Below are 25707 nucleotides of genomic sequence, written 5' to 3' on the forward strand. Positions count from 1 at the left end.
TGCTTATAAATCCTGTCTCTCTGCTGCCACACACAGAGTTTGTGTGTGTGTGTGTGTGTGTGTGTGTGTGTGTGTGTGCTTGGGTGGGGTGGTGGGGGGTTCATTCCGTTGATATCCATATTGCTTTGCTGCCACACCTTTAATGCAGCCTCTTTACATGCAGTGGACCTAGCCGGCTGCTATTTTAAACTCCATGTTAATTTGATTTAGTGCTTTTCAAATTGAATTGAGCAAAATGGAGAGCAAATGTACTGTTATTAATGTCCTAAAGTAGTGCACAGCTGAAAGTGTCTAGCTTGGCTCTAAGTGGACCAGCCCGATAAGAGAGCACTGATATGATAGGCACGTAATCTGCATCCCTCAAACAGGCTTGTGTGGGCTATTAAAGGCCTTTGTGTACAGCGCACTCATGATCAGATCCCGCTACAACTCCTCTGTCTGCCTGTTTTTAAAGAACTTTGCTGGAAGTTCCGCAGGATGACTCCGCTGCACAAAGCCACTGTCTGCATTTGAAAGGCTGAGGATGTTAGCTTTATAGGGAACATCTAGAAGCTTCAATACATACAAATGAATTCCAAAACTGGAGCCTACCCAGCATTCCTCCTCACTCGATAAAACACGTGGACTCTTGTTTTTTGTCCGTGTTTTTTTTCTCTCTGTATCTCTGAAACTGTAACTTTGTAAATGCAGTAAGGTAAACTTTTCCCCTGGAGGCCCATTGAGGAGGTGGCTGCCTACCAAGAACAGTCATAATTTACATTTCACAATCTCTCCAGGTCTCGGATTTTAACAGGTTGTTTTTACTGTGCCTTTAAGACTGCTAAATATAAATGATCTTGCTTGTGATTGGGTGTCTCGTCTGAAAAAGTTGTTCATTTCTTAAACTGGAGGAACAGATGGAGGCCTGTGCATGTGTTGTCTATGAGAGGCATTTCTCTTAGTGATTGACTGATAGAGTGACTGACCAAGAACAGAAACTTGCTGAAACACATGTGAGCGAGACCACATGAGCCTTCGCTTTAAATATTACCATAAAGGGATGCATTGTGGAGATATACAGTGGTATGAGTGTGTTTGTCAAACTCAGCTGTCCTGGAGGAAAATCCGTGACTGTATAGAAGATCCACATCAAAATATAGATCCTTATCTTTGTGCTGCCCTAAAAACCCCAGCTTCAGGTTGCGTCTCAAACAAACTCTATTACCGTGAACATGAAGTGGGTCCTACAGCTTGCAACCGTTTTCAAATTCTGCCAAATGAATCAGACAACCCCAGCCATTTTCTTTATTTTTTCTTTCTCAGAATGAAGAATGAAACCATTTAACTTTATTTTTAACCAAGCAATTACACTGATTAAATAAATAATTGTGATTGAATGAATGAATCCTTGGTCTTTTCAGACAGATCCAGAATTAATTTTTACATATGTTCATATCGTAACTTCTCAAAATGGAGTAAAATGATAAATGTTACAAACAGTAGAATAATCACAGATTAATTTTGTAAATCTGTGATGCTCTTTTGTTCAATTCAAAATTTTTCTGTACCACAATATTGCAGAATAAAAAAAAAAACAAAAATAAGTGAATAAAAAAAACACTGATTTGAAGCAAGAAAGCTTCTTAGGGACCTCTAATAAGGCATTATTGAAATGCCAGAAGGCACCTGTATTAAAAATGCTATGCAGCTGATGGTGTTCAGGCAAAACTAGGCTTAACTGTTCTTGTTGTAACTTCACAAAGCAAATAAGTAGTCCATATAGGAACTGAACTGAAAGGGTATATTTTAAAACTCTGGTTAGCAGCTAAATAAATAAATAAATAAATAAATACATAAATAAATAAATAAATAAATAAATAAATAAATAAATAAATCATATGGACTGTTTTTCTAGAGACAAGAAATGTAAAGGGCCACATTATGTCAATGTAAATATCCTATTTAATATTTAAAACAAGATGTCTCTGTAGCACCTCTCCTTTGAAAAGATATTTAGAAATACTCACTAGCTCAACTGCTGTTAAAGATGAAGTTTATGTCGCAGGACGACTTTTTAAAAATGACTTTGCTAGAGGACAAAGCATTTTCTCATGACTGATGATATAACCTGATCCCTCTGTTTCCCACAGGTCAGGGGGGTCAGAGGCCGTTCCAGTGCCGGTACTGTCCATACAGCGCCTCGCAGAAGGGCAACCTGAAGACCCACGTGTTATGTGTGCACCGCATGCCCTTCGACAACAGCCAGTACCCAGACCGCCGCTTCAAACGCTCTCGCATCGACTCGGATGCCTCCGGCAACTCCGAGGACGGTAACCCTGCCTCTTCTGGCCCACTGAGCAAGGGGGAAGGCTTATCTGGAGACATACTTCGCTCTTATGAGTGACATGGCCCGAGCATTGTCCAAGGATTTCTGAGAAGCCTTAAGGGGCTTGTAGTGACATCAATAGTCATCAAGCACCATCAGTTCCCAAACACCATTAGCCACCACAACCACAGACATTCACTATACAACAAAGTTTTGTAACTGAAATTACTAGCCATGCAGTCAGCAGGTGTGCTACTGAGCATGCTCAGACAGAGAGAATAAATGGACACTCCTTCAAGGAAGAGAGAGAGAGAGAGATAGTAAGATTATGAAGAATTATGAATTGTATAAATCATGGTCTGACAGGTCTGAAATGTAATCCGTAGCTTTTACTGTAGTTACCTGAAATGCTAGTTGAAAGGACTTTACAGAAGACATAAAAAATGGATCCGAAAAAAAAAGAACAGTCATTAAATCCTTCGAGTGACTTTTTTCGTCCCCAAAATAATGCTTTTATCAGAAAAACGATCCGCGTGAACGATTTGGCGATAGTTGTCGGACGGAGGGGAGGGTATGGACGCGGGAGGAGGAGGCGGAGGGGAGACAGGGAAAAGATGGAAGAGAGCTGCTGCCGAACACACCCTTCAAGAACATGACACCGCCGGTGGCCATTTGCCCAGCGCCACTGACGCGGGAGGAGGGAGGGAGGCAGGGAACGGACAGAGGGGTGGAAGGAGGGATGAGGGAGGAGAGGAGAGGAGAGGATGGAGGGGGGGGGCCTTGGTGCCAGCCTGACTGGAGCTGTCATCGCAGAGGAAATCAATTCAACCCCCTCCTCCACATTTATCCCACCCCACCACCACCACCAACACCACCCCACCCCTTCCATGCTCTTCAAGAGAAACAGTAGTCATCTCTGCTGCAGCCGGGCCGTTGAAGGGGTCAGTTAGCCCCTGGAACTGCCCAGCAACTAGCCGCCTGGCAGCCCTCCCTCATGGAAAAGAAAAAAAAAAGCCAATATGACCACCAACAGGAAAAAAAAATCAATGAAGTGTATTTACAGGCCCCATTAGAGTCTGAAGGTGTGTTATTTGTGCAGTTACACTTTGTCACTTGTTTGAGTATCGCATTTGGGGCAATGTGAGATGGGTAACCAGACGTTGAATGTGCTTATTTTCTTCACTGTACTCCTTGTTAGACAATGTGGACATGTGTCATTTTAAGTGGCCTGAGTGAAGGATTACATGAAGAGTGCATATGTAAAAGATATCAAAAGGGAGGACACCTTCATTAGTTTTCTTTTGCATCTTGAGTAGGCCTCTGGAATCTGATGAAAGGGATGAGTTTGAAGACTTGCAGCAGGACTATCTTCCTTAACAGAGAGCTTAAGAAGCAGTGGAAGAGGAGATACTGTAGATATGAAGTGTACAGAATCATTTTCCCCACTACCTGTCTGGAATCAAATTTCGGGATTATTTACAGTGTGCTTTTTTTTTTTTTAATTCTTCAAACATTTTGGTAAAATCCTGACAATTAACGTTTTGTAGTAAGCAGATGTCTCGTTTTTGCCTTTCCCCCAACAAGCTCCAGCTCCACTTTCATTCCTATTTGTAGAGCACTCAATGCTCTGAATGTTCCTCCATGAAAAAAGAAAGAAATAAGATTAACGACACATGGACTTTGGTTCCAGTGAAATCAAGCCTCTTAAAGAGCAAAATAAAGTGTATCAACTTTCATCGTACTTCCTTTTGTCAAAGGCTGGCAGGGGTAAGAAGGTAAACAGAGTATGGGCCTTTTATTGCACAAGCACAGTGTAGAAAATGCTGGGGGAGGGGAGGGGGATATTAATGTTTTGTGATAAAGAGAAATGATCCTCGACTTTAAGAAAGTCGATATCTTCCCGCTCAGCGAGGGGGAAACGCTCAACACTTAAACCCCAGGGCCTTAAGGCTGCTCCACTTCTGCCCAAAGGAGTTTACCCAACTCGCAAATACCCAACACACTCCTCAGTAATCAGCAAACAAAACCCAGAGCAGAAACTCCACCCAGAGTAAAAGCCACATCTCTGGCTAAGATGGAGGGGAAGAGAGGGCCAGTAAATAAGAGGGACAATAGCGTAACATTTCTATTCCTAATGCCGAGGAAGAAAATTAAAGGTTCAGCCTATTTGCTTTTGTAGTAGTTCCCTGCGATGGTCCTTTAATTAAGACCTTTCAGCCATAAAGGATGAACATAATTATTGTTCTTTTTTTTATCTTCTTATTGGAATGTTTTTTTTTTTTTTTCGTTTTGTTTTGTTGTATTTTTCAAGTTCCCACTGTCTTACTTAAGTCCATTTCAAATAACCTTGAAATACTTTGAGTTCTGCTGAGAGCCGCAGTGTTTCCCATTTTAAATATAGTAAGCTTTAGAGTTTTCAGTGCACTACTGTGTATATGACCTTTTTTTTTTTGTTTGTGCACATGGGCACCAGCTGAAGTGTGATAAAGTTAAGAAAAGTTTAAAGTAAAAAAAGAAAAGAAAGAAAGAAAAAAGAAGTGTACAAAAAACCATTCCAATTCTTAGCTCTTTTTTTCTGATTTACTTTCTCAGTCTGATCACTTTTCAAACTCTGAGACAGGCACTAAGACTATTTGAGACACTGGAAGATCTCTGTTTTTGTTTGCCGTTCTGTGTATAGTGTTTGTGCATCCAATGTAGTCAGGTGCTAACACTTCCCACTTCCCTTTTACCCTCAGAAAAATCTATTTACTCTTTTACCTTTTCCTGAGAATATATACGGCTGGGTCTTGTTTCAGACAGGATGCTGATACAGCCACTTCAATATTTAAAATTTATAACAAATGTTGTGCGTCTTGGGAATATATATATAAGAATTTTTCTCTGCATAATATACTATAGTCTGTGATTCTGTTTATTATTATTATTATTATTATTATTATTATTACTCTCCAACATTCCTAAATGAAGAAATATTCTTATATCAGAGGAGGATAACAATAGTGTAGATGAGTCTGTTGTTATACTGTATACTCATAACACTTAAATGACTGTATTTAAGGACTTTATTCTTGGTCATTATTTATTATCATACATCAGTTGACAAAAGAAGAGAAGAAGAAGAAAAAGAAGTAATAAAATAAAGAAAAAAATACAAAATTAAGCAAACTGTTCAGATAAAGTATCACCAGAATTTTTTTATTTCACTGATGACTGTTTTCTTTCTGCTGTTTAGAAGTTCTAATGTCTTTGGGGCAGTTTTATCCAGTGTTTTACGCAATAAACACTCTACCTCTGAAAATGTGGTCTTTGCCTTATTCCTCACACCAGTTTTACGACTCATTTTACTGGCTCCTTATGAGAGGAAATGCCCACACAACAGAGGCCTCCAAGTGCATTTGTGTTTTGTGACTATTACCGTTATATGCTGTTGCAACAGTCTGAATCTTCTGTTATCACTGTACTTCATTTAATTCTTAGTCTCTGCCGGTATAAATTAATATGTGCATGGGGTTAATAAAATAGCATTCACTATAAGACTACCGAGAAAAATCTCAGGAGTATATTTAACTTATGCAAGCTTTTGCAATTTCACACACATGTCCAACAAATATTGAGATCTGCAAAGCATAATAATTAGTGAATTAATTTACTTTAACCCTTTAAGAGCAATAAAATTGCACATTTCTGTTCTCTTAGATGTTAATAACCCACTTGTGTGATGATGTTGTGTATATGTGAAGAAGAATGTGATCTAACATAGCAGTAATTAAATAAATAAATACAATAAAGCAAAAACAAATAAATGAATAAATCACAGATTGCTCAGCTTGTGTCCCAAAATACCTTTGAATAGGAACACAATTCACACATGTCATACTCTTACTGAGCCACACTATGCTGCAAATGTATTTTCACACTTCTTCAGAAAACAAACAACAAACAAACACAAACACAATGGGCATCCAACAAGAAATGAAGCATTTTGCATAGTTTATAAAGAGATAGGAAATACAGCAGCGCACAGAGAGGTCTGGTTCTATGGTGCACCCATTGCAAATGCACTCATTTACACTCCATAAAAAATGATTGGCATTATAATGGGACCCACTAACCAGTACCTTTATGGATGAGTTGGAGTTCCAGAACATCAGTACCTGACCTTACTAATGCTCTTGTGACTGCAATCAAATCCTCACAGCACTGGTGATCCAACATCAAGGGACAGGACTTCCCAGAAACGTACAACCTGCAACGGCAGCAAAACAAGGACACACTTCTTATCCTTGGTCTTGTAAAAAAACAAAAGACAATGAAAAAGAAAATAAATAAATACATAAATAAATACAAATATTGGATGAGCAGAAGTCTAGAAACTTTTGGACATCAAAGTGTTACAGTAACTTTGTTTGAATCCTTTCGGAACCCTAGAAGTTCTGTGGCTGCTGCTGATGCCCATAAGGTTTGCAGGCACTGAAACTGAAAAATAGTCTGGTGACGTGTGGCACCAAAGAGGGCCATGAACGCGCCTAAATGAAATCAAATGGCTTTCATAAAGCGTAACGAGCGCCACCTGTAACACTGAGCCTCGCAAAGTCATCAGCGCAGGCCGCATGCAAAAATATGATCGTTAAAATTTAACGCTCATATACAACTAATGTATACCCCCTCCCAGACCCCCACCCACTCACATCCTCTCGTCTTACACCCTCCCTCCCCCACGGAACTCTTACCCAGACAAAGAACGTGCGGAAGGATCAGGGAACAGATGAAAGGGGAGGGGAAATGTGAAATAAAATATATAAAAAAGGCCCTGAATTTGAAATGTTGTCCCCAAGAGCGAGCTCTTTTTACTGTTAATGGCGAAATACAGTGTGTGGCATCTTTAATGGCCTTTATTTCTATTATACAACACTGAATAATTAACTCAGAGGCAGAGTGTCACATAGATTTATCTTTTAATTAAAATAGTGCGGTTCACACATATTTGAGTGGTAGTCCAAATAAACGCAATATCCAAATTTATGTTTTGTTTATCTTCCTGTTAATTATCGAGAGATTGTTCGCTGTATAACCCTTCATATTTTTTCTCCACTCCCTTTTCCAAAGTTGGGAGGTCTGTATCGGAACTAATAAAGCCTTGCAGTCAGGTTTTATTAATTTATGAGTAATTATGAGAGCATGGGAAAAATAAGATGCCTATTGTGATCTCGATTTCTTTATAAATGCTGGGAGAATGTACATTACTCAGTGCATTTCCTAAGGTGATATTTTCCCTCCTCTCTTTGGAATATATTGACTAATTTCCCTCTGATTCCTCCTTCTGGTCAGACCAGCAGCTATCTGTACACAGAGAGGCAGTTAAACGCAAGCAGTGCTTGTTTTCAAGCCATTCTTTAAATGGAAATTTGAAATTTATTGTGCTTGTTTGTGTAAGACTCCATGAAAATGCATTTTTTTTTACTTTCAATTTACATTGCTGTTAATCTCTTAGGAACTGAACCTGAATGCACACTCTGATGTTATTAAACGGAAGGAAGTTCACCTTTTCATGTATTTCTTTCCCACGTAAACTTGATCTGCCTTTCAGATTTATCTTCATACACATATATACCTTATAGAGATTTCAAAGGTCAGTTTAAAGGGCAGTTGGAATCAGGAACATTAGGAATGTTAGAACACAGTCAATATTAATATGACTCAACCGTCTCAGATCTTAATCTTAAGGCAAGTGCTGGATTCAGAAGTGGCAAATATAAAAGTAAATGTAAAAATGCTCTCCAGGATTTCATTCCAACTGTCTGGCATCTCTATTCCTCTCAGAGCAGCTATAGAAGTGTCAGTTGAAACAAAATTCTGGGAAGGGTTTTTACTTTCTGGACCTGTATTCTCTGGCAGCATCGTACCCATCTATCAGTAGTAATATGATTTCACAGTTTTGCTTTTTAACAAGCTACTTTTAAAAACTGTGCATTATACAGATTGGCTCTGATGTTAGCGGTCATGCTAACTGGACAAAGCAGAGCTGCAGAGTTCAGGGCAGGTTCCTCGCAGCTCTAATGTAACGTTGCTGTTCAGAGATCAGTTCAGTGTGGTCTCCTCCTGAGGCCACACACTACTAATTATGCCTGTTTTGTCACGACTTGGCAAAGGCCATCATTTGAGCCTGCGGTTGCCCAATTATAATCTTTTTTTTCCACCGAATCAGAGAGGAAGACGGCCATTTTCCGAAGCCCGGTACCCTCGTCGTTATTGAAAGTCCCTTGGCATGGGGAAGGCTCTGTTACAAGCCTGTTTAATTACTGCTAGCATTCATTAATGCCTGTAAGTCTTAAAGGTAGACTTTCAACTGCCTGCCTTAATTAGTGCCAGTATGACTGAGAGCAAGGCAGATCCAGTGTTTTAGTAACAATGCAAGACTCCAAATGTACAGTAAACATGCTGCTGGTCTCAAACTGTTAGAGTGCAAAGTTTCTAATTCACAACAAAGTCACATTGACTCATGCTGTATTCTTGGCTGGTGAGAATGTAGTTGATTGCCTTTTGGTTCATGAAAGGCTTCAGATTTTTTTTTCTTCTTTTTGTAGAATAAGAGTTTGTGTGCTAAAGTTTATAGCAGTCAATTTCCCCATTTCTTCACTGCATTAAAATCCAATTGTCTTTGGCTTTAAAACACACACAAGTGCTTTTACATTTTTAGATCAAATCTGTTTTTTTTTTTTAATTTGCTGGATATTTAGCATTCTACCCAACCACATGCTGATATGTTATTACAATATTATAATGGCTATACATTTCCGTATAAATACTAACAGCAACAACAAGGTTAAACAGGCTTAAATGATATATTTAACTTCACTTAAGTTATGTCAAAATACTGAGTTTCCTTTTTGAGTTTTTCTTTGTCACTCTCACACTGGTGACACTCAATTGGAGCTAAGACCCAGAATTTTGTAAAGCTGTTTTATGATAACACAGGTTTTAAAAACTGCTTTATAAATAATATTGAATTTAATCTAATTTTGTATGGAGAATTTTTCAGAAACGTGCACAAATCAGAATTTTAGAAGAAATTTGCATTTATTTACATGACATATAATGAATTTACATTTATTCACATATCTACATCAATAATAAAATATACTGCACATTTAGTGTGCTCTGAACAATAGCTATGAAGTCTATGTATGTATTTCAATGAAAGAAATTGTATACACTTGATTCAACACATAGTTTACATTTCTTTTCTGGATGAAAGCCTCACTAAATTGTTTAATCCTGTCTGTCTGTCTGCTGTCTGTCTAAGCACCTCAGTCAGTTCAGCCGTTCCAGTCCTGCAGAACATCACCACAAGGCTTTCTTTAGAGAACAGAAAAAAATATGTGGTACACTTGGTCTTCTGGAGGCTTACATGGGGAGCATTATTTACAACAAAATGGTCTTATGGCTTTATAGAACCTGAACATAGGCCTATAGAACTTGTCCAGGGAGATTTATGTATGTGAGATGAAGAACCAGTAACGCGACAAACCTCTGCTCTCCACCACAGCCCATTGGCTGGTGCTGAAGAGTTAAATCTGCCAGATAAAATATCAGATCACTTTGGCCTGCAGATATCCATTAAAGTGCAGAATGCTGCTTTCTCTCACAGCTTAGATGCCAGATGTTCCCCCCATCTCTAATCATTGCAGATGTAATGGGGTAGAATGCTGCAGTTTGTGACTTTGTTGGCATGCAGACTGTATATCGCACAGGGGAATGGCACAGTCTGAGATATATAATTACACTCCATTAATATGCTAGCAATCCGCACTTGATGCAGAAAACAAAGCTTAATAATAAACAGCTCCCATTCCGTCCCACTGCCGGTGAAGCGGTGTTTTGTGCGTATGTCTGTGTGTGTGTGCGAGTGTGTGTTTGACTGGATTGAGGAGTAAACACTGTTACTGGAATATCAAGCCCACTCTGAGGGATGGATACCAATAGTGTAGTTGTATTGTTAGCTCTCTGCTCTTTTTCGCCATCGACCAGCATGTCTGAGATTGTGCAGGTGTCCATCGTTAAGGCTCTGCTCAGTGTGTGTGTGGACAATGCTGAAGGGCTGCAATCACTTTAAGAGTCAACAGACAATTCCACCTGTCATCTGTCTGATGGGATATTGACCAGGGAGAGAGAGAGAAGAGAGAATTGGAAAGATGAGGGCATTTTTCAGTCATTTGACAAACGCCGACTGATGGCTGGTATGAAGATCAATTACAGCCACATTGGAAAAGTTGGCTTTTTTATTTATATATTGTTTTAATTGAGCGCAAGTTACATATTCAAGCTCGATACAAGCTTCCTTTGATCTGCATGTGTGTCTACAGCCCTAAAACTTGCTTAATGCTGAATCACAAACGCAGATCTGAATCTGTAGGGACATATATAGGTTCATGTGTCTTAAAATTTTGATTTGGTTTATTTAAAAAAAATCTTAAGGAAGTGTTAGTTTATTTATTTATTTCCACTCAAGTTTATTCATTTTCAGTTGATCTGTGCCTCTCTGTCAACTAAATGCCAATATCTCCCCAGACGACTGAATATTCCTTCATCAAAGTTCATGTGCATGTTCTAGAAAATGTAGGTTTAATTTTTATTTATATATTAATTTGTATATTTAATGTTACTTATTGATTTTAAACCTTAAACATCAGCCAGTTATAATCTACTCCTTCTAAGCACCGAAACCCATGCCTGATACTTGGCTATGTGGTCATGACCAATCAGAGCCATAGTTATGAGCATGTATTGACTCAGAGGACTTCAAAATGTGTTCAAGGTGAACTGCACTCACCCAGTCATTTTTATAGAGGTCTGTGGGTAAGCAAGCAGCCGCTCTGATTTATATCACTGGCTTTTAAGAGTGCAGGGCCTCAGCTTTCCCAAATGAGGCCCTCCGCTACTAAGAATTTCAAATGTGCTTTTAGCACAGCCTCTTTTTATTGATGTTTAGGTGCAAAGCTATCTTTATTTCTGTCAGTGTCATTGTGGGTGTGTGTGGGATGGTGCAGATTTCGCTTAAGATTTAATGTTTTAATTTTTATCACATTTCGAGGAGTGAATGGAAACAACAGTATTTTGCATTTGCATTTCATGTATTTACTTATTTTTTCCCCAGGTTCTAGTGAATTTTGAGTAAGTTGTGGTGTCTGTTAAGTAGAGGAGGCTTAGACAGATCTGAGCCCCACTGAAGATCTGCTATAGATTGTGCTTACTGCCCCCATCTAATCCCCTCCCACCCATCACCACATTTGATTAATGGCCTAAATGCGTGAATAAAAAATATCAAAGCAACTTCTCAAATGGAAAGAGCGGGAGACAGCAGCTCAGGGACAAAAAATAAATGAGTAATGAGTCTCAGCTTAAAAAAAACACCCACTCTTCCTTCTACTTCTCCATACAATATTCTGCAGTGTGGACTTCAGAATGTAAAAGGTGTGTGACTAAAGGGGACTCGTCATGGAAAACTACGAATAAGAAACAAGAATTTGATGTTGTATTTAAACACTTCCAAAGTTTCAAAATGTGTCATTCACAGTAAAGTATGTCTAAGATGTGTAAGACTGTGACATGTTTCAACTAAAACAGACACATTACCTTTAAAACAGAAGTCGTTCTTCTATTTTCTGCATGAAGTTGTATATGCGTTTTTAAAATGCATTTTTGTTTATTTATTTGCTCAATTTTACTAATGTTTCCCTGCAGCCTCAGTGTGAAATCCTTTACTCTTTAGGGTCATTACACACAATGAAAGGTCATGTCAGTTAGAGGCCTGCTCTATTTTACAGGATGCCGCTCTGAGCAGATCTCAGCTTTGATCTGCACTTTGAAATCTCTACATGTTAGACAATGACTAGCCACTGTGTGCATGAACTCATACAAGCACATGGTCCCATGTGAGACAGTAAAATAAGCTACACATAAATTGTATGTATTTTCGATGTATATGTATTTATCCAATGATCAGAAATGATTATTTTATAATTACAAATATGGCATACACATAAATATATTCCCTATATGCGATATAAATTAAATAAAAGGTTTCCATGAATTTATATTATTCAAATTCAAATTGTCAATCACTGCACGTGTCAATCATTGCTCATGAATAAGATATATTACACTAGCACGATTTCTGTCTCTCAGTTTAGTTCTTTGGGCCAGAATTTTCACACTGTAACACGTTATTCATGTTGAAGTGATTGACACATTTAAATCAAGTCATTTCAAAGCACCATCCTTAAGTGATTGCTAAGCATAAAATCATGCAGGGATCAATGTGCAAATGGAAATTAGCAACAAGCAAAGCAATCTGCCATAGCATTTTTTTTTTCCCTTGGATTTGAGATTTCATCGCATAACTCCATTTAGCTCCCTTTAAAACTCCCTTCCGAAAAGCGAAGGAGCCTGCTTCCCATTTGCATACAGTGTGAAGCAAGAGCGCTATCATATGATTACCCAGGGTAATTAAAACAGATGTAACTCGAACTCTTCCTTAAGTACCGATAATTAATATGTAATTATGCACTCATTTATACACAAGTTAACACATCCAGTGGAGGCAGACGTCTCCGGTTCCAATTACTGTCATTAACCGAAAAACCGCTTCTCATTTGAGGTATCAAAACAAAGATTCTCAGAAAGGATAAAAGATAAAAAGCCAGTTGTTGTTTGGTTAAGAGAGTTTAATTAATATTTCAAAAGCACAGCCATGTTGTGCATGAAGAGTAGTTTAAGTTTCCTTTTCAGACAGCATTAGAGGTCATACTCTTTCTCTGTGTCTTTATTATACATCTTCATTCAGTCACTGTGTATAAGTCCCATAGAAAAGCACTGTGTATAGAACGGGATGCTCAAGAGCCTGTTTTTCAACCCATGCAAGCCAAAAGAAAAAATAAAAATAAAAGAATTTTAACAAGCACATACACACAAAATGAACATGTACACAATGTACACAAAAGTCCAGCGCTGCTGGACTTAGGGTAAATTTAGGGCATCATAACCCTTCACGGGCTTTCAACAGTCATAATATCAGCCACTTCTAACTCTTCTGTGAAATGAAGCTGAATTGAATCTCATTCTACTGCTTTTTTTTACTTTGAGATTTCTAGTTCCACCTTAACTGCTGCAGTAGCATCCAGGGCAAAAATGCAATTGCTTCATCATTTAAGGTGGAAATGGAAATTTACTAGTTATCTACCAAGATATCCCCATACTACGAGTGATGTTTTACTACATTAAAACTATATTAAACTACTAATGCAATAATTCTTAAAAGAGAAAACACTTTTTTCGACAAAAATGAAACCCCTACCTGAGGCAAAACAGAGGGGTATGGCTAAGTGGAAGGGGCAAAAGGGAGGAATGGAATATTGTTAAATATGCCAATATCAATTAAATTTCATTTTATAATGTACTCAAAACTTCAGATTTGTGTTGCATGGGTTTAGCTAAAAATTAATGGACACAGTGTGGGTTGCTTTAAAAAATGTTTGAAAAACCCTGCTCTAGAACAGCTCTCCATGACCCCAAAGTCCCCATGCCCAATTCCAAGCACAAGGTAGAAGAGTATAAAGCCCTGTGTGGAGTTTTTTGTTTTTGTTTTCTGGACAGACAGAACTCAGTACATTCAGTACATTTGAGATGAGCTGAAGTCTGTGATCCAGAAATAAACATCTAGTATAAGTAACTAATATCACAGATATGCCACCAGATCTTCACAGCAGTGTCCTATTGTGTAAATTCCTGAAAATAAAACACCATCAGTATCAGGTAAAAGGTCTGTCCACAGTGATGGGCTTTGTTAGTAGTGTGATGTTTAGCTGTTTTGTATGAATTTCTTAATAAAGTATATTTAAAAAGTAAATATATAGCCATCTCGTACAACCCAGGTCTTTCTACATGACACACCATGGTCCAGTATGGGCCAAAGGAAGCACAAAATCTGAGTACCTAATAATCTGGCAAATCATTAAGGCTTGCTGCTTATAAATTAGATTTGAGGTCAGAAAAATATTCACTTGTCCTAATGCCATTCTGACATTCTGAGAACATGATCTTTGCATTCTCCATAACATAACAAGATTACGTGAAAAGCCATCTTTCTTCTTCTTAAGAAACCACAACTCTGCATGTGCTACTCATTTGGGACTCTCTACCTCCCTCCCTCTCTCCCTCCTCTCTCTCTCTCTCTCTCTCTCTCTCTCTCGTCTGACCATCCTCGCATAGGAATGGCATTGTTAGGCCGGAACCCTGCTGTGCAGGGAGGCTACATGGCTGCGGCTGTGGTGCTAGCGCCTCAGCAGGCTCCTATCGCTCATAAAAGAAGAGATCACCTTTTGTAGCTGAATCGTCCAGCTCCTCCAACATTAGCGCCAAAGTAAACCTGATCAGCAGCAGCTTTGACATCTCCATTCAGTTGCCACCTGCCAGCTGTCAATCACAGGCATGCGGCAGGGCGGGGAGGCATCCTGGGGCTATTGACAAAGCTGTCGGCACTGAGCTTAAACATGCCCATCACATCACCGCTCTTCTCTACCCTGTCCTCCTTCTAGCTTTCTTTCTTTCTTTCTTTCTTTCTTTCTTTGGCATCACCTACCCAAGGGCACACAGACAAGACTCAAGCTCATTCGGCACATCAGGATGACTCAGGATGGCAGCTAGGAGCATCTCTTTCCTAAGTGCATTATGACTGTTCACTTTTTTCATTTGGCTGCCTGTCTCCAAGGCCTTCAGGGTTGTGTATCAACATCCATCAGCATGGTCCAACTCATGCTGACACGTCAGTCAAACGGTGAAATGTGTGTAAATGTTGGTGTTAGGTTTCCCTCAAGACAGCACACATGAATAAAGGAGACATTTGCTTTGTTGAAAGTTTAGATTCACCATAATGTTGACAAGATAACAATATTATACATCATAAATGTAGTACTTTATCAAATGTTATTTTTATGGTTAAATGCACCCTTATGTCTCCACTGGGGTTTGTATTTATTTATTTATTTATTTATTTAACTTTATTTGTAACACAAGTTACTTTTTGGTTGATGTTTTAAAGATATGTTTTTATAACCTAAAATAACAATTTAGATTATAGATTGAATAATATACTCACTTACCTTTTATTTACACAATTAATTGTGTGTATATTGTGTGCTGTCAGACCTGTATTTCTATGTCTGTTCTATCTGTGTCATATTGAAAAATGTCTAAAATACTGTTTGTCCTTTTTCAAATGCAAATAGATAGCAAAAATGTATTTTAAATTTACAGTCATAATAAATACACCCTCAGTAGGTTTATACTGATAGCTTGAAGTCCACAGCTGACATTCCTTGCTCATTTTATACTGAGAAATTGATCAGTTGTAAGAAGGGACCTAGCAGTGTTAAACAAAGGGTAGAACTAAAAGTTTGACACATCACTAAGAGCATTTCACAAATCGAAAATATGAATATAAAGTAAGAAATCTTCAGATTAGGAATCACTTGTTTGCTGTAGTGCAGCTATGCCCTTCAGCTGCTAAAACAATGCCTGCCCTTTTGTTCCCATCTCTCACCCACCGCTGGGGCAAGAGCAAAGGAAACATTTAAAAAAAGAAAGAAAAAAAAAGAAAACACCAGTGCTTTTCTTGCTTTTGCCATTATGATGTGACACACAAGCAGAGACATGGGCACCTTAATCACCCACTGTTTTAATAGGCCTTTAATAATGCATAGGCTCAAAACAGAACACCTGTTGCTAAGATGTGCTGATGCAAATATCAAGGGGATTAATTAAAAGTCAATTATATTAATTTGGCTTTTGAAGGGTGATGGTGCGAGATAAAGTGTGATTCTGTGAACACTGATACTCTAGCTCTTGATTTTTAATGCGGTTTTATCAGAGTCCATTAAAACGACTCGCACGCACACCCCACACTGTTTAGATGCCATTCTATGTAAATTTAATGAGCATTTGAGTTTCATCTTTTTAATGTGCATATCTCTGTCTTATGCATAATTGAAAAAATGCTAATAACTAAAATGTTTGTTTCCCCAGCTCCTGTTCGTGGGATGGTATCATAAAGCCAGATACACAGCCTTGTGTTAAGAGTCACTATTCCACCTCATGACTGGGTATTGACTTTGAATGCATTCTTAAGTGCAGATTAAGCTCAGTAGCAGATAAAAGGCTGACTTACACATCTGTGTTGGCATTTCTGCAAAGATACTGTTTGTACAATGTTTAGAAAATAAAGAGCACCCGCGTGAGGTCAGGTACTCAGGTTAGATGACCACAAACACCATTCCAACTCATTCTTAATATACTGGGTCTAACCAGTGCTTGGCATTGAGCATAGTGACTTTAAATTTGTGTGCAGTCACTCCAGAGCATCCCATTTAATTTCATTTTCCAAGATTATGCAAGCTGTATGTGCACATGTCATTGTCAAGTGGCAGAATTTATTTGGAGAGAACTTGCTGCATTTTGGCCTCGACACAGTTCCAATCATAGAGCTCTACAAAGCCATCTGGCTCCTGGACATACAATGTTCCTCACATGCACAAATTGCTCTGACTGACAAGCCTCGGAAGCCACTGTTTACCATTGCAATATATGTGCCTTTAAAACAGCATACCTTAAATACTGTGATATTCTTGTCTCAGGAAAAGAAATCACAATATAAAGTGTGACCTTTTGTATGATTATTTGTATTCAAGTGTTCTATGAATGCAATTGGACATGGATTATGAGCAGCACTTTTTGCTTCAGATGGAGTGGACTGCGGCCAGTTGGTTGGTGCACAAACCCAGGCACTGCACTACAGCCAGGAACTCAAGGCAGGGTCTGAAGGGAGGGAGCAGTCAGAAGCATGCCGACACATGTGTAGGCGGTGTAGAGAGGCAGGGGGCCAGCCGGAGTCTGGCTGTGAGACAGTATTTAAGGAGAACTTTGCCCTCTGCGAAAGAGCCTCAGTGGGACGCTTGACCTCCAAGCTCGAAAGGAGAGCTGGCACATTTGGCGTTTAGTCCCACATCGCTCTGCAGTGAACCCTCTTCTGCCAGCTCAATCCTCTATGGACCTGGAGTCCTGCTCAGCTATACACTTACCCATTGTCGGTCTCTCTCTAGCACTCCCTCTCCCTCTCGCTCTCTTTGCTAAACTGACCTGCTTCTATTCTCCTCAGAGACATGCTCTCTCCAGTGCTACTGTTTCCGAAAGCTAGATCTGCATACTACATTTCTATACACTATGCACAAATGGATGTTCACACACACACAACCACATGCGTGACATACATTTTATACACTGTGTTCTAACATTTACAGAACTCCCTTTACAAATGGTTATATGTGCACAGCTTTTATAATAACCATAGAAAAAGTTGAAATAAAATGGGACATTTTGAAGCAGCTATACATGAATCTAATGGCCGAATGCCATTGACTAAAGAATTTAAGCTCCCCCAGTGTTAGGCTGACAGACCGCAACCACAATAGATGAGCCCTCAATTTATGTTACAGCCCGTCTAGGTAAGCTGAAAAAAAAAAAAAAATCCCACAAATTTTCTCACTTCAATCCTGTCGGGGGCTCATCCAGGATTTGAACCTGGGACCTTTCACAACTCAAATGACAATCATGCCCCTAAAAAAACATTTTTCACAGTCCATCAGAGGAAGGAACCTCCACCCTATCCTTGGAGAGAAGCAACATCAGTAGTGGACCTCACTGTTGTTCTTGTGGCTGAATGCCATTATATTCCACAAAGAAATGTTCCAGTATCTAGTGTTAGGGTATGTATATATTTGATGTTAACTAGTAATTTGCGTACTCATAACACCTGCCTCACATATCCTGCGTCCATTTGGTTCATAGGTCGTGGACGTCTTCAGACAATAAATGCCACACGTAAGCAAGGTGCAGTACATACATAAATGGTAGGGGCAGAGCAGGCAATCAACAGCATCACAATGGCAGAACGTTTTGAAAAACCTGTGTCTTTCTCTGGTTTGCCCTGTGGTGGAATCCTCTAGTTACAAGCATAGGACACAGGCAAGTGTGTGAACAATTATGGTCATGATGCACAAAGTTGTCTATGCAAACGCATTACCAAACAGCAAGTATATCTCTACCCTTACACTTTCTTAGTTGAGTAGAGGTTGAATGGTTAAACCTCTTAATAAAACTTTTTATTTCACATGGTATTTTCACAAATCCAATCATATTTGGACATTGCATTTTAAAACAAAATGGAATCTAAATCAAAACTACTTTACAGTTTACTTACAATATTATACGTTGGTCTTGATGTTATTTTGCTCACTGATAAAGGCAAAATTATGGGATTCAAGAGAGATACTCACACGCCACAAACAAAATCTCTAATCAAATTAAGCTTTTGCCTGTGAAATATCTGCAATCACACGGACAGTTTGGTCAAAACACTCTTTAGTAAAGGATTACAGAAATGCAAAAAATGTATAATTAAAAATCACCCTTAATTTCCATCTCTGCTTCTTCATTTCACAGTTTGAAACAAACCTGGACCCATGCCTGGTACTGATAATTAATACTAAGCACTAGGTACACTATGTACACAGAGTCGAAGAAAAAGAACATTAAAATAATGGCCTACCTCAAACAAACAAACAATCCAGAGTGAGGTAAGACAAGCATAGCTTAGACTATTTTCATTCATTAATTCATTATCTGTAACCGAATATCTAGTTCAGGGTCACGGTGGGTCCAGAGCCTACCTGGAATCATTGGGCGCAAGGCAGGAATACACCCTGGAGGGGGCGCCAGTCCTTCACAGGGCAACACATACACTCACACATTCATTCACACTTACGGACACTTTTGAGTCGCCAATCCACCTACCAACATGTCCACGTTTTTGGACCGTGGGAGGGAACCGGAGCACCCGGAGGAAACCCACACAGACACAGGGCGAACACACCACACTCCTCACAGACAGTCACCTGGAGCGGGACTAGAACCCACAACCTCCAGGTCCCTGGAGCTCTGTGATTGCTGTACTACCTGCCGTGCCACCGTGCTGCCCCTTATAGACCATGTAATAAAGAAAAGACAATCAGGCATCTAAGTCTTTTGTGATTTAGCTAAATACTAATCTTGCATCAAACATTTAACATGCATAAAAGTAGAAAAGAGTAGAAAAGAGAAGCAAATCAAATGTAATGCCTGACTGTCAAAAATGCCTTCATACAGATGCTGTGATCAGTTAACTTCTTTCTATGAAATGATTTGCAGCTGGACAAGACTGACAAGAAATAGTACTTCTACATTCACACATCCATGTGTAGAACTCTCTAGTGGATTCACCCACATAGAGCAACCCACATGAACAGTGAATACTGTAAATTAGATTCACAGAGCTACATGTTCTGGTCCCTTTGATGGTAATGTGCCTGCATGACCTAGGATGGGGGAAAGATTTATTTTTCTTAGCGAACTGACACAGGCACAGAATTTGAACATTTATTGTTTTCTAGTGGAGGTTTTAAAAGAAGTGAGTGTTGCACATTTGTGACATTTTGTATCTTGTTTTTTAAGGCAACACTTCAAATCCAGCAGTTAGAGCCCAAAAGCATTTTTAACATCATAGTTGGTCAATGCAACATTGCAAACAGGAATTTAGGCAGGGAACTAACTGCAAACCTATGGTCTATTTAGCTATATCTGAACTACACAAAATCAAGAGAAATTCAAGCAAAATAACCCAATCATGTAGTTTCCTTTTGGCCTCCAGTATGATACCAGTAATGTAGACTGAGGTTGAAGTGGGGTATGACCTGGACCTGAATATCAACTTCTGCAGATTTCAGCTCCACAGCTGTGAAGCTTGTTGATTAGCATTTTGCTTTCAGGCAAAGGGAAAAGCTCGGCTGGAAATCGCTTTGCGTAACTTTTCACTGGGTTGATGAGAAGATCAGTGGAACAACGTCTGGTAGTAATTTATTCTAATGTCTGATTGTTGTTTTTCTTGTGTTATGGGATACAATAGGAGCAGGTCTGAGCTCAGTCCTCAGAGGTATTCCAATTACAACATATTAGAATGCAATTGAGCAATCACAGAATCAATGACTTTATAGCTGAAGCCTATTAGAGTATGCTATAAACATGAGTTCAGTGTGCTTTTCACAACAAAAGCACATTGATGTAATCTAAATTTTTATTGAGTAAACATGATGCCAATACTTTATCCAGCACTGAAAAATGCTGTTTGATTTTTCTTTTCTTTTTAAAAACTGGAAGCTTTTCTTTCTGGGAGTTAAAAAAAATCCACGATTATCACTAAATAAGAAAATAAACCACAAGTTGTACAATCCATATTCCATGTCATATATTGTACAATACTACTATTATTAAAAACAATTAGTTATATATATATATAGATAGATAGATAGATATATTGGACTGTTGCACTGTGCAGTAAGTATTGAGGCATACTGTGCTGTTCTGTTCTGTCCAGCAGTGGCTGCTCGGGTGTCGTGGTGACCGGGATAATGGGCCAGGGAGGACTGTGATTATGACAGGGGAGGGGCCAGGAAAACACTTCCTCCAGCAGCGACATCATTTTTATTATCGCCGCCCATCAGAGGTCCTTGAGAAACATGTACTTTCAGCCCAGGCAATCATTCATCTGTAGCCTCAGCTCACAGAGAGAGAGAGAGAGAGAGAGAGAGAGAGAGAGAGAGAGAGAGAGAATATCGACTGATACCCTTCAGCAGTAAAGGGAAGTGGAGGAGAGAGAAAGAGTGCCAGAAAGACAGACTAAAAGACACAAGGAGATAGAAGAAAGCATGATTAGCCATGAAGAGATCTCTTATACTCCATGGTGTCTTTCCTCTGAAACAGCAAATCATGCTTAATTACACTTAATATACAAAACTTTTTATATAGACTTTAAAGATGAGTAAAATCTGTTTTACCCATTGTGAAAACAAACATTAGACTGTGCACTGGTTTATTCTCTGATCTCTCCTTAGAACACAATGAAATTAAATGGGATGATCTGGAGCAGCTCACCAAGCTAGGTCTCCCTTTTACCAGGCTCAATGCCAAGCATCGGTCAGAGGTGCCTTTACATATATATATGTGTGTGGGGGGGTTTAAACAGCTCCCAATTGGCTGTCCAAATGGTCATTAGTATGATATTTTGATATATCATGCTTTTTGAACCAATACATATCATTTGCACCATGGCAAAACTACCATTTTGGTATCATTTCTCATTTGTACCCTTATAAAACTAAAAATGACATATACTTACAAACAACTGAAAAGAAGCCACTACGACAGTTCAGAAATCATCTTGCAGACCATGAGAGCACTCAAGATCTGTCTCTCAGTCCACTCCATAACTCTATGGGTTGATAAACACATTGTGGTGAAGCACAAAACTCCCTGCCCTCTTTACTCTCTTCTCACAGGTGATCATCCGCTCAGCACATCAACAGACAGCTCAGTGCAGAGAGGGAGGCACTACAGTAGCAGCACCGCTGAGGGTTTGTGTTGATGACTATATACTCTATATGCACTTGCTAACTGACTTGACTTACCTTTAGACTTTATCTTTGTATGTACACTGAGATTCTAATTATCTTAAAAAAATCTGTGGATGTACAGTACGTTCTGGCTTATTATTTGAGTATCCATAAGGGTTAAGGAAGGTATATTAGGGTAAAAATGAAAAGTTCTGTATACTAACTTTCTTTCTTCTTGAAAATCATGTTACATTTTACAGGCAGATTAAATCATAAATCAGCTCACTGAACTATTGGCTTCTATTTATTTTTTGGTTCCCTCAACTTATGATTAAGCATACCTAATATTCAAATAACGATTACACTACATGAAAACTGACACCTCATACCCTTAACTGAGTTATCATGCACCCATGCACAGCCCTACTATCAGCCACTCCTATATAAATCTGGCAGCACTGGCCACTTTCTCTTCCTCAGCCCTGATTGAAAGTTCATAAAAGATAAAAGCATTTGCAGTGGAGCACTCCAAAATGGAGCTCTAAGCTGTAATGCCATAATTAACATAAAATGAGGCCTGGAGATGTGTCATTATCGCTGAGGGCCTGATGTGAGCAGCACTGGTCTATATAATGATGTGGATTCTCAGTGTGTTGGGTATCAGTGTGCTCTATTCCAGTTGCAGCCCAACTGGAGGTCAGTGTGATTGTTAATCTGATCCTGATCCTGGACCTGCCTGTCTCTTTCACACCAGACAGCTTATTGTCATGATCCTGATGGCCATGACAACCCTTAACCTCCCTCCCTCCATCTCTCTCTCTCTCTCTCTCTCTCTCTCTCTCTCTCTCTCTCTCTCTCTCTCTCTCTCTCTCTCTCTCTCTTTCTTTTCCCTCGTAAGATTGTCTCATCACTCTAAGGGCAGAGTCGTCTCTCACACACACCTGACGGCCGACAGGCCTGCGCTTCCTGTGGGTCTGATAATCAACGTGCTGTCAAGGCTGTCAATACCCAGCAGACGAAGAGGGGACTTGGGATAACACACACACACACTCACACACACACAACAAGTTACACACATATGCTGATACCTACTAGCACACAAAATTAACAGAGTGAGAGAGCTCATATTACACACACACAAACACACAGACACACACAGACACCTACCACACCGGGTGTAAATCCACGGCGGCTGTCAGGCCTTGGACTTGGATGGGGTGAGATTGGACTCTTTGCTGTTTTCTCTCTTGATGAGCGCTGCAGGCTTTATTAATTAGGCCTAATGGTGATGAATGCTGGAGCTGTCGTCCCCTCTGGCTGACGGGCGGACAGGAGGCAGTTTTAAACAGGAGGCTGACCCACGCCACTTCAGCCATCTCCTACTCACACTGAGATGCCATCAGAGCTCATCAGTCATTAGTCTTTGAGCCATGCAGCCCAGCTACGCCAGGAGAGAAGTGATCCGAGCCTGGGAATTAAAGCAGAGGCAAGGTTTTTACATGAACATTACATGTTTTAATATTTCACCTTGTTGTTACTGTCAAATCACTTCTGGCCAAACACTGTCCATGTATTTCACTTTATGGACTCACTGACTGACTGACAGACTCACTCACTGACATACTGATTCACTCACTCACTGATTGCCCGATTCACTGGCTGAATGACTCACTGACTTACTGACTCATTCCCTCACTGTTTGACTGACTCACTGACTGATGAACTCATAGATTGATAAATCCAGACCATACTAGTTTTTGAGAAAGAAACATTACTAACTTGCAAAAGGGAAACAATGTAGATTCTATGCATTGCCTATACATTATTTGAATAGGAACAGATCGCTCCCAGATTCTTTAGGTGTAGACTGGTGCCTTTTGTCACTTAACACGGCCAATAACTGCCTACTACTGCAGCAAATGTAATTTGACTAACACGCAAAAGTACCCATCATAAGTTTGTAATTTTGGCATGCCATGTAGAAGGAGGCAGTCTATATGATTAAGAGCGAGGACAAAAGGAAGTGCGTATATGCGGATATACAGAGAGCCAATCAGATTGAAACTGGCAGAATCCTGAGAGTGAGGCCAGATTAGTGCACTGTAAGTATCAAACTCCCCAGTAACTTTTGGATTAGGAGACCGCTAACTGCATAAAAGTAAACACATACCCAAAGGGCTACAAATGAAGCAGCTTGACTTACAAATGAGTTTTGGTGGTAATTCAAACTTACAGGCAAGTATATCTTCACCCCCAAACAAACTACAGTGAGCTTCATACTCAAACATTCCACTTTAAAACACACAGAGCTCCTGAATGAACAGAAATGATGGAGGCAGTTTAAACTTCCAATGAACTTAATTTCAATTGCTTTGCCTAATGCAAGGGCTTCAGGTAATAGTTTAAAACCATGCCAAGTGTTTCAGCTTTGTGAAATAAGTATCATGAAACAGCCAATCAAAGTGCTGGTGATGAGTAAGAAGCTAGCTTAAGTAACCAGTTAGCACTAGCACATCTCTTTATGAATGAATATTTATAGACAGAAGGATTGCTTAAAAGCTGTCAAGGAAGGTAAGGGCTTAGTTAAATTAGTCTTGCATTGTCCTTTTATGTTTTTGACTTGGCATGTATTTGTGATGCAGTATCATTTGAAGTAAGTGCAAAACTTCAAAACCTTTGTCATAGATCGGACAATGTGAAGTGTAGTGTTACATAATGCACAGCTCCAAAGCAAAGGATTTTCAAACAATTTGTAGATTGAAAAAATTATGTTTGTTTTCATGGTCTGCTTTAGCAAATTTAAGACCACTCTATAGAGGGATATTTTTTAACTGTGTTATTAGGCCAAGATATATATATTTTTACATATATTCAATACATAAATAAATTGGTTATTGCACAAAAAGAGGTAAGAGGTAGTAAAATGTTGATATTTTTGTTAAGGAAATACCTACTGATGCAACATGTGCAACAAAGAGAACTATAAATCTCTGAATGTTTTGGCTGGGCTGATGCGATTTTGGTATGTTTATATCTTCAGTGAAAACTATTTCTACCACATTTGTTTACCCACCCATTGCTTCTTGGTTATCTCTACAGCATGTACCCCACCCTCCGTCTCATTATCTCTACCCAGGAGTACGTCTCTTTAATGATAGAGGCATATTGAATATTTGTGGTTGTGTGTGTGTGTGTGTGTGTGTGTGTGTGTGTTTCTGAGGCTAGGCCTGTTCAGCCACTGACCCTGAATCCGTTAAGGAAACAAACTGACATGGACTGTAATGAGAATAAATGAAATAATTGAGCATCATCAACCATCTCTCTCTCTCTCCCTCTCTCTCTCTCTCTCTCTCTCTCTCTCTCATTTCCTTCTCTCCTCACATGCACACCCAGCCCCGCAGATGAAAAATTAAACATAATTAGTGGCATACTACATGGGCCCAGTGTGGAGGGCTTTATGTGTAGGACTATCTTATAAGAATTACATATTTATGAAAATAGGCCAGGAAAAATGCAACAAAAGTAATTGGCTTTCAGGTGGGCTAGCCTTCAGTCTGGCTGCAGACCACTGACAGCTGATCCACAAGCTCCTTGATATAATGAGGGTTTTCATTCTCTATCTGGCAACTTAGACCAGGGCAGCATCACACATGACATCAGTACAACAGCTCCTCCTCACCTGTGAACTCTGAACATCCAGCTCTTTCTCTTTCTGTCACACACACACACACACACACACACACACACACACACACACACACTGCACAGCAAAAGTTTTAACTAACAGAGCACTTATGACACATCATGTCATATGGAATCAAATCATAGCAAATTTTTTAAACGTGATTCTTCAGTGAGGTGTATTAT

The 25707-nt window shown here is 39.3% G+C and overlaps 1 protein-coding gene across 1 annotated transcript in view; it reads left to right on the forward strand.

The window, feature by feature from the left end:
• Nucleotides 1-2383, forward strand: part of LOC136676737 (zinc finger protein 536-like) — a 205424-nt gene extending 203041 nt beyond the window's left edge. Inside the window, exon 8 of the mRNA XM_066653933.1 lies at nt 2130-2383. Within this exon, the coding sequence (XP_066510030.1) occupies nt 2130-2383 (254 nt within the window). The remainder of the gene's footprint in view (nt 1-2129) is intronic.
• Nucleotides 2384-25707: the final 23324 nt, after the last annotated feature.

Source organism: Hoplias malabaricus, chromosome X2, assembly GCF_029633855.1.
Source record: "Hoplias malabaricus isolate fHopMal1 chromosome X2, fHopMal1.hap1, whole genome shotgun sequence".
NCBI classification, from domain to species: domain Eukaryota; kingdom Metazoa; phylum Chordata; class Actinopteri; order Characiformes; family Erythrinidae; genus Hoplias; species Hoplias malabaricus.